The sequence below is a fragment of the Gallinula chloropus genome (genome assembly GCF_964237585.1).
Source record: "Gallinula chloropus genome assembly, chromosome: 32".
Taxonomy (NCBI): domain Eukaryota; kingdom Metazoa; phylum Chordata; class Aves; order Gruiformes; family Rallidae; genus Gallinula; species Gallinula chloropus.
In genome coordinates, this window is record NC_140117.1 from 851,020 (window position 1) to 863,494 (window position 12,475).

The 12,475-nt window shown below is 53.5% G+C and overlaps 1 protein-coding gene across 9 annotated transcripts in view; it reads left to right on the top strand.

Moving 5' to 3' along the window:
* The first annotated feature begins 270 nt into the window (after positions 1 to 270).
* The window catches only part of LOC311202779 (uncharacterized protein), a 36,036-nt gene continuing 23,831 nt past the window's right edge, over positions 271 to 12,475 (top strand). Inside the window, exons 1-13 of one of the 9 annotated variants that reach the window (XM_084277421.1) lie at positions 271 to 369; positions 1,087 to 1,259; positions 2,501 to 2,521; positions 2,900 to 2,920; positions 3,712 to 3,732; positions 4,300 to 4,320; positions 4,578 to 4,598; positions 6,369 to 6,389; positions 6,647 to 6,667; positions 8,442 to 8,462; positions 8,720 to 8,740; positions 10,515 to 10,535; positions 10,798 to 10,818. In XM_084277421.1, coding sequence (XP_084133547.1) covers positions 2,518 to 2,521; positions 2,900 to 2,920; positions 3,712 to 3,732; positions 4,300 to 4,320; positions 4,578 to 4,598; positions 6,369 to 6,389; positions 6,647 to 6,667; positions 8,442 to 8,462; positions 8,720 to 8,740; positions 10,515 to 10,535; positions 10,798 to 10,818 — 214 coding nt within the window. In that variant the 5' untranslated portion in view covers positions 271 to 369; positions 1,087 to 1,259; positions 2,501 to 2,517. Of the gene's footprint in view, positions 370 to 1,086; positions 1,260 to 2,500; positions 2,522 to 2,899; positions 2,921 to 3,711; positions 3,733 to 4,299; positions 4,348 to 4,577; positions 4,599 to 6,368; positions 6,390 to 6,646; positions 6,771 to 8,441; positions 8,463 to 8,719; positions 8,741 to 10,514; positions 10,536 to 10,797; positions 10,819 to 12,475 lie in introns of those variants that run through there. The other 8 variants (XM_084277420.1, XM_084277419.1, XM_084277416.1 and 5 more) reach the window with 8 other exon arrangements.

The following is a 12,475-nucleotide window of genomic DNA, read 5'->3' on the forward strand; positions in this document are numbered from 1 at the left end:
GGTAGCTACAGCATTATTAATGGAAGAAGTTAGGAAGATCACCTTGAGCTCTCCTGTAAAGGTATATACCCCACACAATGTCAGGGATGTTTCACAACAAAAAGCAGAGGAATGGTTAACAGGCAGCTGGATCCTAAAGTATGAAGCTGTATTAACAGACTCCCCAGACTTAGAATTGAGAGGGACCTCTGCCCAGAGCCCAGCAGTTGTTGGGAGACCCCTGGAGGAATTGCTACGTAATTGCTTAGAAGTAATTGTGACCCAGAGTGAAGAGAGGCCAGACTGAAGAGATACCGAGTTGGGAGCTGGAGAAGAGCTGGTTATAGATGGCTCCTCGCGAGTGAAAATTGGGATATGCAGAGGATGCATGTGTGTTTGGGGGGGGGTGAGGTGTCTCTGTGTTTGGGGGTCCCTGCGGCCCCAGGGGAGGAGTGCAGTTCTGTCCCCCCCCCACCTCCACCGTGGTGCCAGCCCCCCCGCGCCCCTCCCCACAGAAGCAGCGGATCCGGCTGGGGGGGGCGGCCCTGAACATCTTCCTGCTGCAGGCGCTCGTGGAGGTGACCACCCCGGGACCCCCCTGGGCCCCACATACCTCCCGGACACCCACATCATCCGGGCTCAAGGACGGCACAAGGGGCAGCCGGGACAAGGGACACTTTCCCCAAGCCCCGGGGGTGCCCACGCTCCCCGGGAGGGTTTTACCCTTGTCCCATCTGTTTCAGCCCCGAACCCCCAGGGTGTCAGAGCCGGGTGTGGGGAGCCACGGGGCGCCAGACGCCTGGGTGCCCCCGGGACAGGCAGGTCTGGGGGTCTCGGGGTGCCCTGGGAAAGGGGTAAGAGAGATGCCACGTCGGGGGGAAAGAACCATGACTTGGGGGGCTGAGGGGTGACCCCAGGCTGGGGAATACAGGCAAAGTGGGGCCGTGGGGGGCGGGGGATTTGGGGCCATGAGGAGGGATCCGGGTGGGGGGGACTGAGGTCTGGCGTTGCCGTGTGGGCTCCTGGGTCAAGGGTACAGGCTGAGGGTACCTGCCCCTCCCCCCCGCGCTGCTTTCGGAGCTTTCGCTTTCACTTGCCAACCTGCAGAGACGGGATCTGCCCGGCGCCCGGTGACGTCAGGAGCATCTCGGGCTGCCATTGGCTGGATGGGTGGTGGCGCAGCCAATCGCGGTGCGTGGGGCGGGGCTGGCAGCGAGGTCTGTTCCGGAGCGAGGCTCGTTTGGCTCCTATAGCTGGGTGCCTTCGGCGTGTGACATACGGTGAGTGCGGGCGGGACCCGGAGCCCTTTCCCTGGGCGCTGGGACCCCCTTGGACCCCCTTTCCTGACACCGGTGCTCCATTCCCTGGGCACCGGGATCCCTCCTGACCCTCCTCCACCTCAGAGAACCAGGACCACCCCAGGCTGCCTTTCGCTGGGCACTGGGAACCCCCCATGGGAAAGGAGCCCCCAGTCCCTCCCGCGAGACACAGGGAGCCCCCTCGGAACTCTCCCCCCACCCCCAGCCTGGCTTTGCCTTCTCCCCCCTCCAACCCCCACCCTCCAGATCTGCTTCTCCCTGGGACACCCCTCGACATCCCGGGACCCCCCTAATTGACAGTGGGGACCCTCCTGGACACACCTCGGTGCCCCAACATCCCCCCACCAGTCCCATCCCCCCCGCACTGAGGGTCCCCGCACCCCCCACCCCTCACCGTGCCCCGTGTCCCCACAGAGCTCCACTCCCTGCGCTACTTCCACATCGGGGTGTCAGAGTCCAGCCCGGGGGTGCCCGAGGTTGTGTCACTGGGAATGTGGATGGGAACCTTCTCGCTGTGACAGCAGGAAGGGGAGGATGGTGCCCCGGGCAGAGGGGATGGCGGCCAACCTGGACCAGCAGCACTGGGACAGGAATACCCCAATGGGACAGAACAGTCAGCAGATGAACCGTGTGGGCCTGGCCAGAATGCAGGACCACTACAACCAGAACAGGGGTGAATGTGGGCTGGGGCTCTATGGGACAGGAGAGCTCCCACTGCCTCCGGAAGACCCTTCCCTGCCCCACGATACTGTCCCGGCCTGTGCTGACCCTGTCCTGCCCAGGGCCACTGTCAGCATGTTCCCAGCGCGAGGAGGAGCCTTGTCCCAGAGCTGGAGAGACACCCCCAACAAGCACACTACCCCCCAGCACGCCCCCCAGTGCCCAGCACCCCATTCCAGGGCTGGCTACCACGTCCCATCCCTCACCATCCGAAGTGAGGGAAAGATCACAGCGATGTGCCTGGGAGGGTGGGCAGCATGGGGACACCAGACATGGATGAACCCTCTCCCCTGCTCAAGGGCACTGGGAACGACCCAAGGGACATGACATGGTGGAAGGGACATAGTTCTGTGTTTTTGAGGGTGTCTTTCCATTTCCCATATAAGCAGTTTTAAGTAGGCATGAGCTCTGTCTGCTCTGCATGAGCATTGGGCATTAAAATCTAGGCTGCCTGATCAAATTTTTCTTTCTTTACTTTCCAGTTGGAGAAACTGAAGAAATGGGTGAGTGTTCTTGAGCTCTGGCCCAATGTGGGCTCCTGTCCAGGGCACAATGTATACCGCCTTTTTTTCCCTCCTTGCCCATCTTCTCCATCCCTGCATCCCTGGGTCAGGGAAAGCCCAAGGCTCTGTGCTCGGAAGAGTGGGCAACTCAGGGAGACCAGCACAGAGCTGGAAACATTTCCCTGCACAGAGCCCTGGACATGAGCCATAGGAGGTGACCATCCGAGAAATGAGACATTCATGGTGTTTGGGGAGGGGTTTCCCGCTTCCCAAACACTAAGTTTCGGATCTGCACGAGCTCTACCTGACCTTCATGAGAAGTTAAACCCTGAAAAATTATGCAACTTGATCAAATAATTCTTTTTGTTTGCTTTCTAGCGGCAGCAAGTTCATCAGGGGGTGAGTCTCCATGATATCCAGCATGAAGTGGCATTGCACACTCAGAGCTCAGCCCTATCTGCCCTCTCCATCCCCACATCCCTGTGTCTGGGAAAGCATTTTTGCTTTTCAAAGAAACTGTTGTTTGCCTTTGTTCTCTATGCTCTTCCTGAGCACTTATGGAGCGAGGGAGGTCTACTGGGAATGACCAGAATGGGGAAGGACACTTTCCCCTGTCTAGAGACCCTTGGCACCAGCCATGGGATAAAAAAATATTTTTACTGAAAGAGTTGTCAGGGCTGGAACAGGCTGCCCAGGGAGGGGCTGAGCCACCTTCCCTGGATGTGTTCAAAAAAAGGCTTGATGAGGTACTTAGGGATCTGGTTTAGCATAGGATGGGATTGGTTGGAATTGATGATCTACAAAGGTCTTTTCCAACCTTGTGATTCTGTGATTCTATGACATCCAGCATGAAGTGGTATTGGGCACTCAGAGCTCAGCGCTCTGCCTCCCTGCCCGTCCTCTCCATCCCCACATCCCCGAGTCTGGGAAAAACGAAGGCCTTGTGCTTGGGAGGGTGGGCAGCATGGGGAGACCAGAGAGGGATGAATGCTCTCCTCTGCCCAAGAGCACTGAGCACGAGCTTAGGAACATGACATGGAATCAGAGACATATTTCTCTCTTTCTGAGGATGTCTTCCCATTTCCCAAAGAAGCAGGTTTAAGTAGGCATGAGTTCTCCCTGCTCTTGATGAGCATTTGATATTAAAATCTGGGCTGCCTGATCAAATATTTCTCTTTCTTTACTTTCAGATATGGAAATTGAGGAACCGGGTGAGTGTTCTTGAGGTCTGGCCCAATGTGGGCTCCTGTCCGGGGCAAATTGTGAACCACCCTTTCCCTCATTGCCTGTCCTCTCCATCCTGGCATGCCTTGGTCTGGGAAAGAACAAGGCCTTGTTCACTAGAGGGTGGGCAGCACGGGTAGGCCAGCATGAGGATGGACAGCCTACCCTGCCTAAAGGCCCTCTGTAAGGGCTATGGGATATAACCAGGCTAGAGGATGCCTTTCCTGGGGTTTTGTTGCTTTTGTCACTTTTCAAACTAATAGCTTAATGTCTGCCTTAGCTCTCTATGCTCTTCCTGAGCACTTACAGAGGGAGGGAGGTCCACTGGGAACGACCAAAATGGGGAAGGACCCCCTCCCCTGCCTAGAGACCCTTGGCACAAGCCATGGAATATGTCCAAGCTGGTTGGGGGCAACTCCCATGGGTTTGGGGAATTGTCATAGATCCATTACAAGAAATTTGGTGTCTGTGCTAGCTCTGCCTGATTTCCATGAGCAGTTTTCACATATAAACTTGTCCCTCCTGACCAAATCTTGCTTTTCTTTGCTTTTCAGGATACAACACTGTTAGACCGAGTGAGTCTCCATGAGCTCTGGCATGGGGTGGGAACCTGCCTTGTGCCCTCTCTGCTTAGCCCATTCCCTCCTTGCCCGTCCTCTCCATCCCCACATCCCTGGGTCAGGGAAGGCCCAAGGCGTTCTGCCTGGGAGGGTGGGCAGAATGGGGAGACCAGCAGTTTAGTGTCTGCACTAGCTCTGCCTGATCTTCACGAGCAGGTATCACATAAAATTCTGTCCCAGCTGATCAAATACTGCTTTTCTTTCCTCTCCAGGGAGACCAGCTGCAGCACTGAGTGAGTCCCTGTGAGATCTGTCCCGGCAATGGGTACTCTGTTGTGTCCTCTGTGCCTGGCCGTTATCCCTCCTTGCCCGTCCTCTCCATCCTGGCATCCCTGGGTCTGAAAGATTCCAAGGCATGCCTGCGAGGGTGGGCAGCTCAGGATGAGCTGCGCAGGATTGACCCGCTCCCCTGCCCAGGAAGCCTGGGAAGCAGCCATGGGATAAGGCCAGGCAGGAGGGAATAATTCCTGGTGTTTTGGGGGGGTTTACAACTTTTCAAAGAGTAGTTTGGTTTGATTGATTTCTTTATCCATGTCATGAGCTGTTATGGGATGAGAATCTATCCCATCTGATCAAACACTGCTTTTTCTTTACTTTACAGAGAGATGTGGTTCAGGAAGGGGGGAGTCTCTGAACTCCTGTATGGCAGGGATCCTCTTCTGGGATCTCTGTGCTCGTTCCTCTCATTCCTTGCCTGTCCTTTCCATCTCTGCATCCCTGAGTCTGGGGAAGGCCAAAGGCGGAAGAGTGGGCAGCTGGAAGATTGGGCAGCTGAGGGACACCATTGCAGGGTTTCACTCTTGCATGTTAGAAGTCATGGCCATCAGCCATGGGATGTATCTGGCGTTGCAGGGAGCCATTGCTGTCGTCTCACAGAGTTCTGACCATATACCAAAAGGAAGAAACTGAAGTTCTTCCTGAACTCTGCCCTTCTTTTCTTTCTAGCAGAGCAGCTGTGAGACAGGAGCAGGCAGGAAGGGGGTAGTTTTGTGGGTTTGGGGTGATTTCCCACTTTCCAGATAAGGAGTTCAATGTAAATGCCAGCTCTGTCTGCTCACTCATGATGCCAGCTCTGTCTGCTCTGGCACGGCATGGCGTCCTGTCACAGCTCCCATGTGTTCAGTCCTTTTCCTCCTTGGTCATCGTCTCCATCCTTGCATCCCTGGGTCAGGGAAAGCCCAAGGCCACATGCTTGGGACGGTAGATATCTTGGGGGCACACCCTACCCTGGTTTTCTTCTGTAAGGGCTATGGGATATACCTGGCTAGAGGATGCCTTTATTGGGGTTTTGGTTGCTTTTGTCACCTTTCAAAGAAAGAGTTTGTTCTTTGCTTAGTTCTTTATTCTCTTCCTGAGCACTTATGGAGCGAGAGAGGTTCACTGGGAATGACCAGCATGGGGAAGAACTCTCTGCCATGTCTAGAGAGCCTTGGCACCAACCATGGGATATGTCCAAGCTGACTGGGAGCCACTCCCATGGGTTTGGGGAATTTCCATAGATCCCTTGTAAGCAATTTGGTGTCTGTGCTAGCTCAGCCTGATTTCCATGAGCAGTTTTCACATATAAACTTGTCCCTCCTGACCAAATCTTGCTTTACTTTGCTCTTCAGTGCATGAGGCTTCCGACCCGTGTGAATCTCCATGAGCTCTGGCATGGGGTGGGAACCTGCCTTGTGCCCTCTCTGCTTAGCCCATTCCCTCCCTGCCTGTCCTCTCCATCCCCACTTCCCTGGGTTTGGGAAAGACCAAGGCCTTGTGCCTGGGAGGGTAGGCAGCACGGGAAGACCAGAGAAGGATGAATGCTCTCCTCTGCCCAAGAGCACTGAGCACGAGCTTAGGGACATGACATGGCGTCAGGGACATATTTCTCTCTTTCTGAGGGTGTCTTCCCATTTCCCAAAGAAGCAGGTTTAAGTAGGCATGAGCTCTGCCTGCTCTTGATGAGCATTTGACATTAAAATCCCTGCTGACTGATCAAATATTTCTCTTTCTTTCCTTTCCAGATGCGGAACTTGTAAAATGGGGTGAGTGTTCTTGAGGTTTGACACAAAGTGGGCTCTTGTCTGGGGGAAACTGTGAACCACCCTTTCCCTCCTTGCTTGTCTTCTCCATCCTCACATCGCTGGGTCAGGGAAGGCCCAAGGCGTTGTGTCTGGGAGGGTGGTCAGCTTGGGGAGACCAGCAGTTTGGTGTCTGCACTAGCTCTGCCTGATCGTCACGAGCAGTTATCACATAAAATTCTGTCCCACCTGATCAAATATTGCTTTTCTTTCCTTTCCAGAGAAACCAGCTGCAGCACTGAGTGAGTCCCTGTGAGATCTGTCAGAGCACGAGATCCTCTGTTGTGTCCTCTGTGCCTGGCCCTTATGCCTCCTTGCCCGTCCTCTCCATCCTGGCATCCCTGGGTCTGAGAGATTCCAAGGCATGCCTGCGAGGGTGGGCAGCTCAGGATGAGCTGCGCAGCATTGACCTGCTCCCCTGCCCAGGAAGCCTGGGAAGCAGCCATGGGATAAGGCCAGGCTGGAGAGAGCAATTTCTGGTATTTTGGGGGGAGGGATTTACAACTTTTCAAAGAGTAGTTCGGTTTCATTGATTTCTTTATCCATGTCATGAGCTGTTACGGGATGAGAATCTATCCCATCTGATCAAACGCTGCTTTTTCTTTACTTTACAGAGAGATGTGGTTCAAAAACGGGGGAGTCTCTCTGAACTCCTGTATGGCAGGGGTCCTCTTCTGGGATCTCTGTGCTCGTCCCTTTCATTCCCTGCCTGTCCTTTCCATCTCTGCATCCCTGAGTCCGGGGAAGGCCAAAGCCAGAAGAGTGGGCAGCTGAGGGACACCATTGCAGGGTTTCACTCTTGCATGTTAGAAGTCATGGCCATCAGCCATGGGATGTATCTGGCGTTGCAGGGAGCCATTGCTGTCGTTTCACAGAGTTCTGACCATATACCAAAAGGAAGAAACTGAAGTTCTTCCTGAGCTCTGCCTTTCTTTTCTTTCTAGCAGAGCAGCTGTGAGACAGGAGCAGGAAGGGAGGGGGTAGTTTTGTGGGTTTGGGGTGATTTCCCACTTTCCAGATAAAGAGTTGGATGTAAATGCCAGCTCTGTCTGCTCACTCATGATGCCAGCTCCGTCTGCTCCGGCACGGCATGGCGTCCTGTCACGGCTCCCATGTGTTGAGTCCTTTTCCTCCTTGGTCATCCTCTGCATCCTTGCATCCCTGGGTCAGGGAAAGCCCAATGCCAACGACTTTGGAGGGTAGACATATTGGGGAGACCAGCATGTGGAGGGATACCCTACCCTGTTATTCTTCTGTAAGGGCTATGGGATATACCTGGCTAGAGGATGATTTTCCTGGGGTTTTGTTGCTGTTTTCAATTCAAATAAATAATTTATTTTTTGCCTTAGTTCTCTGTTATCTTCCTGAGGACTTATGGATTGACGGAGGTCCACTGGGTATGACCAGCATGGGGAAGGATCCTCTCCCCTGTCTAGAGACCCTTGGCACCAGCCATGGGATATGTCCAAGCTGGCTGGGGGCCACTCCCATGGGTTTGGGGAATTTGCGTAGATCCCTTGTAAGCAATTTGGTGTCTGTGCTAGCTCAGCCTGATTTCCATGAGCAGTTTTCACATATAAACCTGTCCCTCCTGACCAAATCTTGCTTTTCTTTGCTCTTCAGTGCATGAGGCTTCCGACCCGTGTGAGTCTCCATGAGCTCTGGCATGGGGTGGGAACCTGCCTTGTGCCCTCTCTGCTTAGCCCATTCCCTCCCTGCCCGTCCTCTCCATCCCCACATCCCTGGGTCTGGGAAAGACCAAGGCCTTCTGCCTGGGAGGGTGGGCAGCACGCGGAGACCAGAGAGGGATGAATGCTCTCCTCTGCCCAAGAACACTGAGCACGAGCTTAGGGACATGACATGGCGTCAGGGACATATTTCTCTCTTTCTGAGGGTGTCTTCCCATTTCCCAAAGAAGCAGGTTTAAGTAGGCATGAGCTCTGCCTGCTCTTGAATAGCATTTGACATTAAAATCCTCACTGACTGATCAAATATTTCTCTTTCTTTGCTTTCCAGTTGCAGAACTTGAAAAATTGGGTGAGTGTTCTTGAGGTCTGACACAAAGTGGGCTGCTGTCCGGGTCAAACTGTGAACCACCCTTTCCCTCCTTGCTTGTCTTCTCCATCCTTGCACTGCTGGGTCAGGGAAGGCCCAAGGCGTTGTGCCTGGGAGGGTGGTCAGCTTGGGGAGACCAGCAGTTTGGTGTATGCATTAGCTCTGCCTGATCTTCATGAGCAGTTATCACATAAAAATCTGTCCCACCTGATCAAATACTGCTTTTCTTTCCTTTCCAGGGAAACACGCTGCAGCAATGAGTGAGTCCCTGTGAGATCTGTCCTGGCAATGGGTACTCTGTGGTGTCCTCTGTGCTTGTCCCTTATCCCTCCTTGTCCATCCTCTCCATCCTGGCATCCCTGGGTCTGAAAGATTAAATGGCATGCCTGCGAGGGTGGGCAGCTCAGGATGAGCTGCGCAGGATTGACCCGCTCCCCTGCTCAGAAAGCCTGGGAAGCAGCCATGGGATAAGGCCAGGCAGGAGGGAGTAATTCCTGGTGTTTTGGGGGGTTTTACAACTTTTCAAACAGTAGTTTGGTTTGATTGATTTCTTTATCCATGTCATGAGCTGTTACGGGATGAGAATCTATCCCATCTGATCAAACACTGCTTTTTCTTTACTTTACAGAGAGATGTGGTTCAGGAAGGGGGAGTCTCTCTGATCTCCTGCATGGCAGGGGTCCTCTTCTGGGATCTCTGTGCTCGTCCCTTTCATTCCTTGCCTGTCCTTTCCATCTCTGCATCCCTGAGTCTGGGGAAGGCCAAAGGCGGAAGAGTGGGCAGCTGGAAGATTGGGCAGCTGAGGGACACCATTGCAGGGTTTCACTCTTGCATGTTAGAAGTCATGGCCATCAGCCATGGGATGTATCTGGCACTGCAGGGAGCCATTGCTGTCGTTTCACAGAGTTCTGACCATATACCAAAAGGAAGAAACTGAAGTTCTTCCTGAACTCTGCCCTTCTTTTCTTTCTAGCAGAGCAGCTGTGAGACAGGAGCAGGCAGGGAGGGGGTAGTTTTGTGGGTTTGGGGTGATTTCCCACTTTCCAGATAAAGAGTTGGATGTAAATGCCAGCTCTGTCTGCTCACTCATGATGCCAGCTCTGTCTGCTCCGGCACGGCATGGCGTCCTGTCACAGCTCCCATGTGTTTAGTCCTTTTCCTCCTTGGTCATCCTCTGCATCCTTGCATCCCTGGGTCAGGGAAAGCCCAAGGCCATGTGCTTGGGACGGTAGATATCTTGGGGGGCACACCCTACCCTGTTTTTCTTCTGTAAGGGCTATGGGATATAACCAGGTTAGAGGATGCCTTTATTGGGGTTTTGGTTGCTTTTGTCACCTTTCAAAGAAAGAGTTTGTTGTTTGCCTTCGGTCTCTGTGCTCTTCCTGAGCACTTATGGAGCGAGGGAGGTCCACTGGGAATGACCAGCATGGGGAAGAACTCTCTGCCAAGTCAAGAGAGCCTTGGCACCAGCCATGGGATATGTCCAAGCTGGCTGGGGGCCACTCCCATGGGTTTGGGGAATTTGCATAGATCCCTTGTAAGCAGTTTGGTGTCTGTGCTAGCTCTGCCTGATTTCCATGAGCAATTTTCACATATAAATTTGTCCCTCCTGACCAAATCTTGCTTTTCTTTGCTCTTCAGTGCAAGAGGCTTCCGACCCGTGTGAGTCTCCATGAGCTCTGGCATGGGGTGGGAACCTGCCTTGTGCCCTCTCTGCTTAGCCCATTCCCTCCCTGCCTGTCCTCTCCATCCCCACATCCCTGGGTCTGGGAAAGACCAAGGCCTTGTGTCTGGGAGGGTGGGCGGCATGGGGAGACCAGAGAAGGATGAATGCTCTCCTCTGCCCAAGAGCACTGAGCACGAGCTTAGGGACATGACATGGCGTCAGGGAGATAGTTTTCTCTTTCTGAGGGTGTCTTCCCATTTCCCAAAGAAGCAGTTTTAAGTAGGCATGAGCTCTGCCTGCTCTTGATGAGCATTTGACATTAAAATCTTGGCTGCCTGATCAAATATTTTTCTTTCTTTACTTACCAGATGCGGAAGTTGAAAAATGGGGTGAGTGTTCTTGAGGTCTGACACAAAGTGGGCTCCTGTCTGGGGCAAAATGTGAACCACCCTTTGCCTCCTTGCTTGTCTTCCCCATACTCGCATCCCTGGGTCAGGGAAAGCACAAAGCGTTGTGCCTGGGAGGGTGGGCAGCACAGCTTGGGGAGCCCAGCAGTTTGGTGTCTGCACTAGCTCTGCCTGATCTTCACGATCAGTTATCACATAAAATTCTGTCCCACCTGATCAAATACTGCTTTTCTTTTCTTTCCAGAGAAACCAGCTGCAGCACTGAGTGAGTCCCTGTGAGATCTCTCAGAGCATGAGATCCTCTGTTGTGTCCTCTGTGCCTGGCCCTTATGCCTCCTTGCCCGTCCTCTCCATCCTGGCATCCCTGGGTCTGAAAGATTCCAAGGCATGCCTGCGAGGGTGGGCAGCTCAGGATCTGCGCAGGATTGACCCGCTCCCCTGCCAGGAAGCCTGGGAAGCAGCCATGGGATAAGGCCAGGCTGGAGGGAGTAATTCCTGCTGTTTGAGGGGGGGGATTTACAACTTTTCAAAGGTAGTTTGTGTTTGATTGATTTCTTTATCCATGTCATGAGCTGTTACGGGATGAGAATCTATCCCATCTGATCAAACACTGCTTATCTTTACTTTCCAGAGATACATGGTTCAGGAAGGGTGGAGTCTCTCTGAACTCCTGCATGGCAGGAGTCCTCTTCTGGGATCTCTGTGCTCATCCCTTTCATTCCTTGCCTGTCCTTTCCATCTCTGCATCCCTGAGTCTGGGGAAGGCCAAAGGCGGAAGAGTGGGCAGCTGGAAGATTGGGCAGCTGAGGGACACCATTGCAGGGTTTCACTCTTGCATGTTAGAAGTCATGGCCATCAGCCATGGGATGTATCTGGCGTTGCAGGGAGCCATTGCTGTCGTTTCACAGAGTTCTGACCATATACCAAAAGGAAGAAACTGAAGTTCTTCCTGAACTCTGCCCTTCTTTTCTTTCTAGCAGAGCAGCCGTGACACAGGAGCAGGCAGGGAAGGGGTAGTTTTGTGGGTTTGGGGTGATTTCCCACTTTCCAGATAAGGAGTTCAATGTAAATGCCAGCTCTGTCTGCTCACTCATGATGCCAGCTCTGTCTGCTCCGGCACGGCATGGCGTCCTGTCACGGCTCCCATGTGTTTAGTCCTTTTCCTCCTTGGTCATCCTCTGCATCCTTGCATCCCTGGGTCACTGAAAGCCCAAGGCCACATGCTTGGGACAGTAGACAGCCTGGGGCGGACACCCTACCCTGGTTTTCTTCTGTAGGGCCTATGGGATATAACCTGGCTAGAGGATGCCTTTCCTGGGGTTTTGGTTGCTTTTTTCACTTTTCAAACTAATAGCTTAATGTCTGCCTTAGCTCTCTATGCTCTTCCTGAGCACTTATGGAGCGAGGGAGGTCCACTGGGAATGACCAGCATGGGGAAGGATCCGCTCCCCTGCCTAGAGACCCTTGGCACCAGCCATGGGATATGTCCAAGCTGGCTGGCGGCCACTCCCATGGGTTTGGGGAATTTGCATAGATCCCTTGTAAGCAATTTGGTGTCTGTGCTAGCTCAGCCTGATTTCCATGAGCAGTTTTCACATATAAACCTGTCCCTCCTGACCAAATCTTGCTTTTCTTTGCTCTTCAGTGCATGAGGCTTCCGACCCGTGTGAATCTCCATGAGCTCTGGCATGGGGTGGGAACCTGCCTTGTGCCCTCTCTGCTTAGCCCATTCCCTCCCTACCTGTCCTCTCCATCCCAACATCCCTGGGTCTGGCAAAGACCAAGGCCTTGTGCCTTGGAGGGTGGGCAGCAAGCGGAGACCAGAGAGGGATGAATGCTCTCCTCTGCCCAAGAGCACTGAGCACGAGCTTAGGGACATGACATGGCATCAGGGTCATATTTCTCTCTTTCTGAGGGTGTCT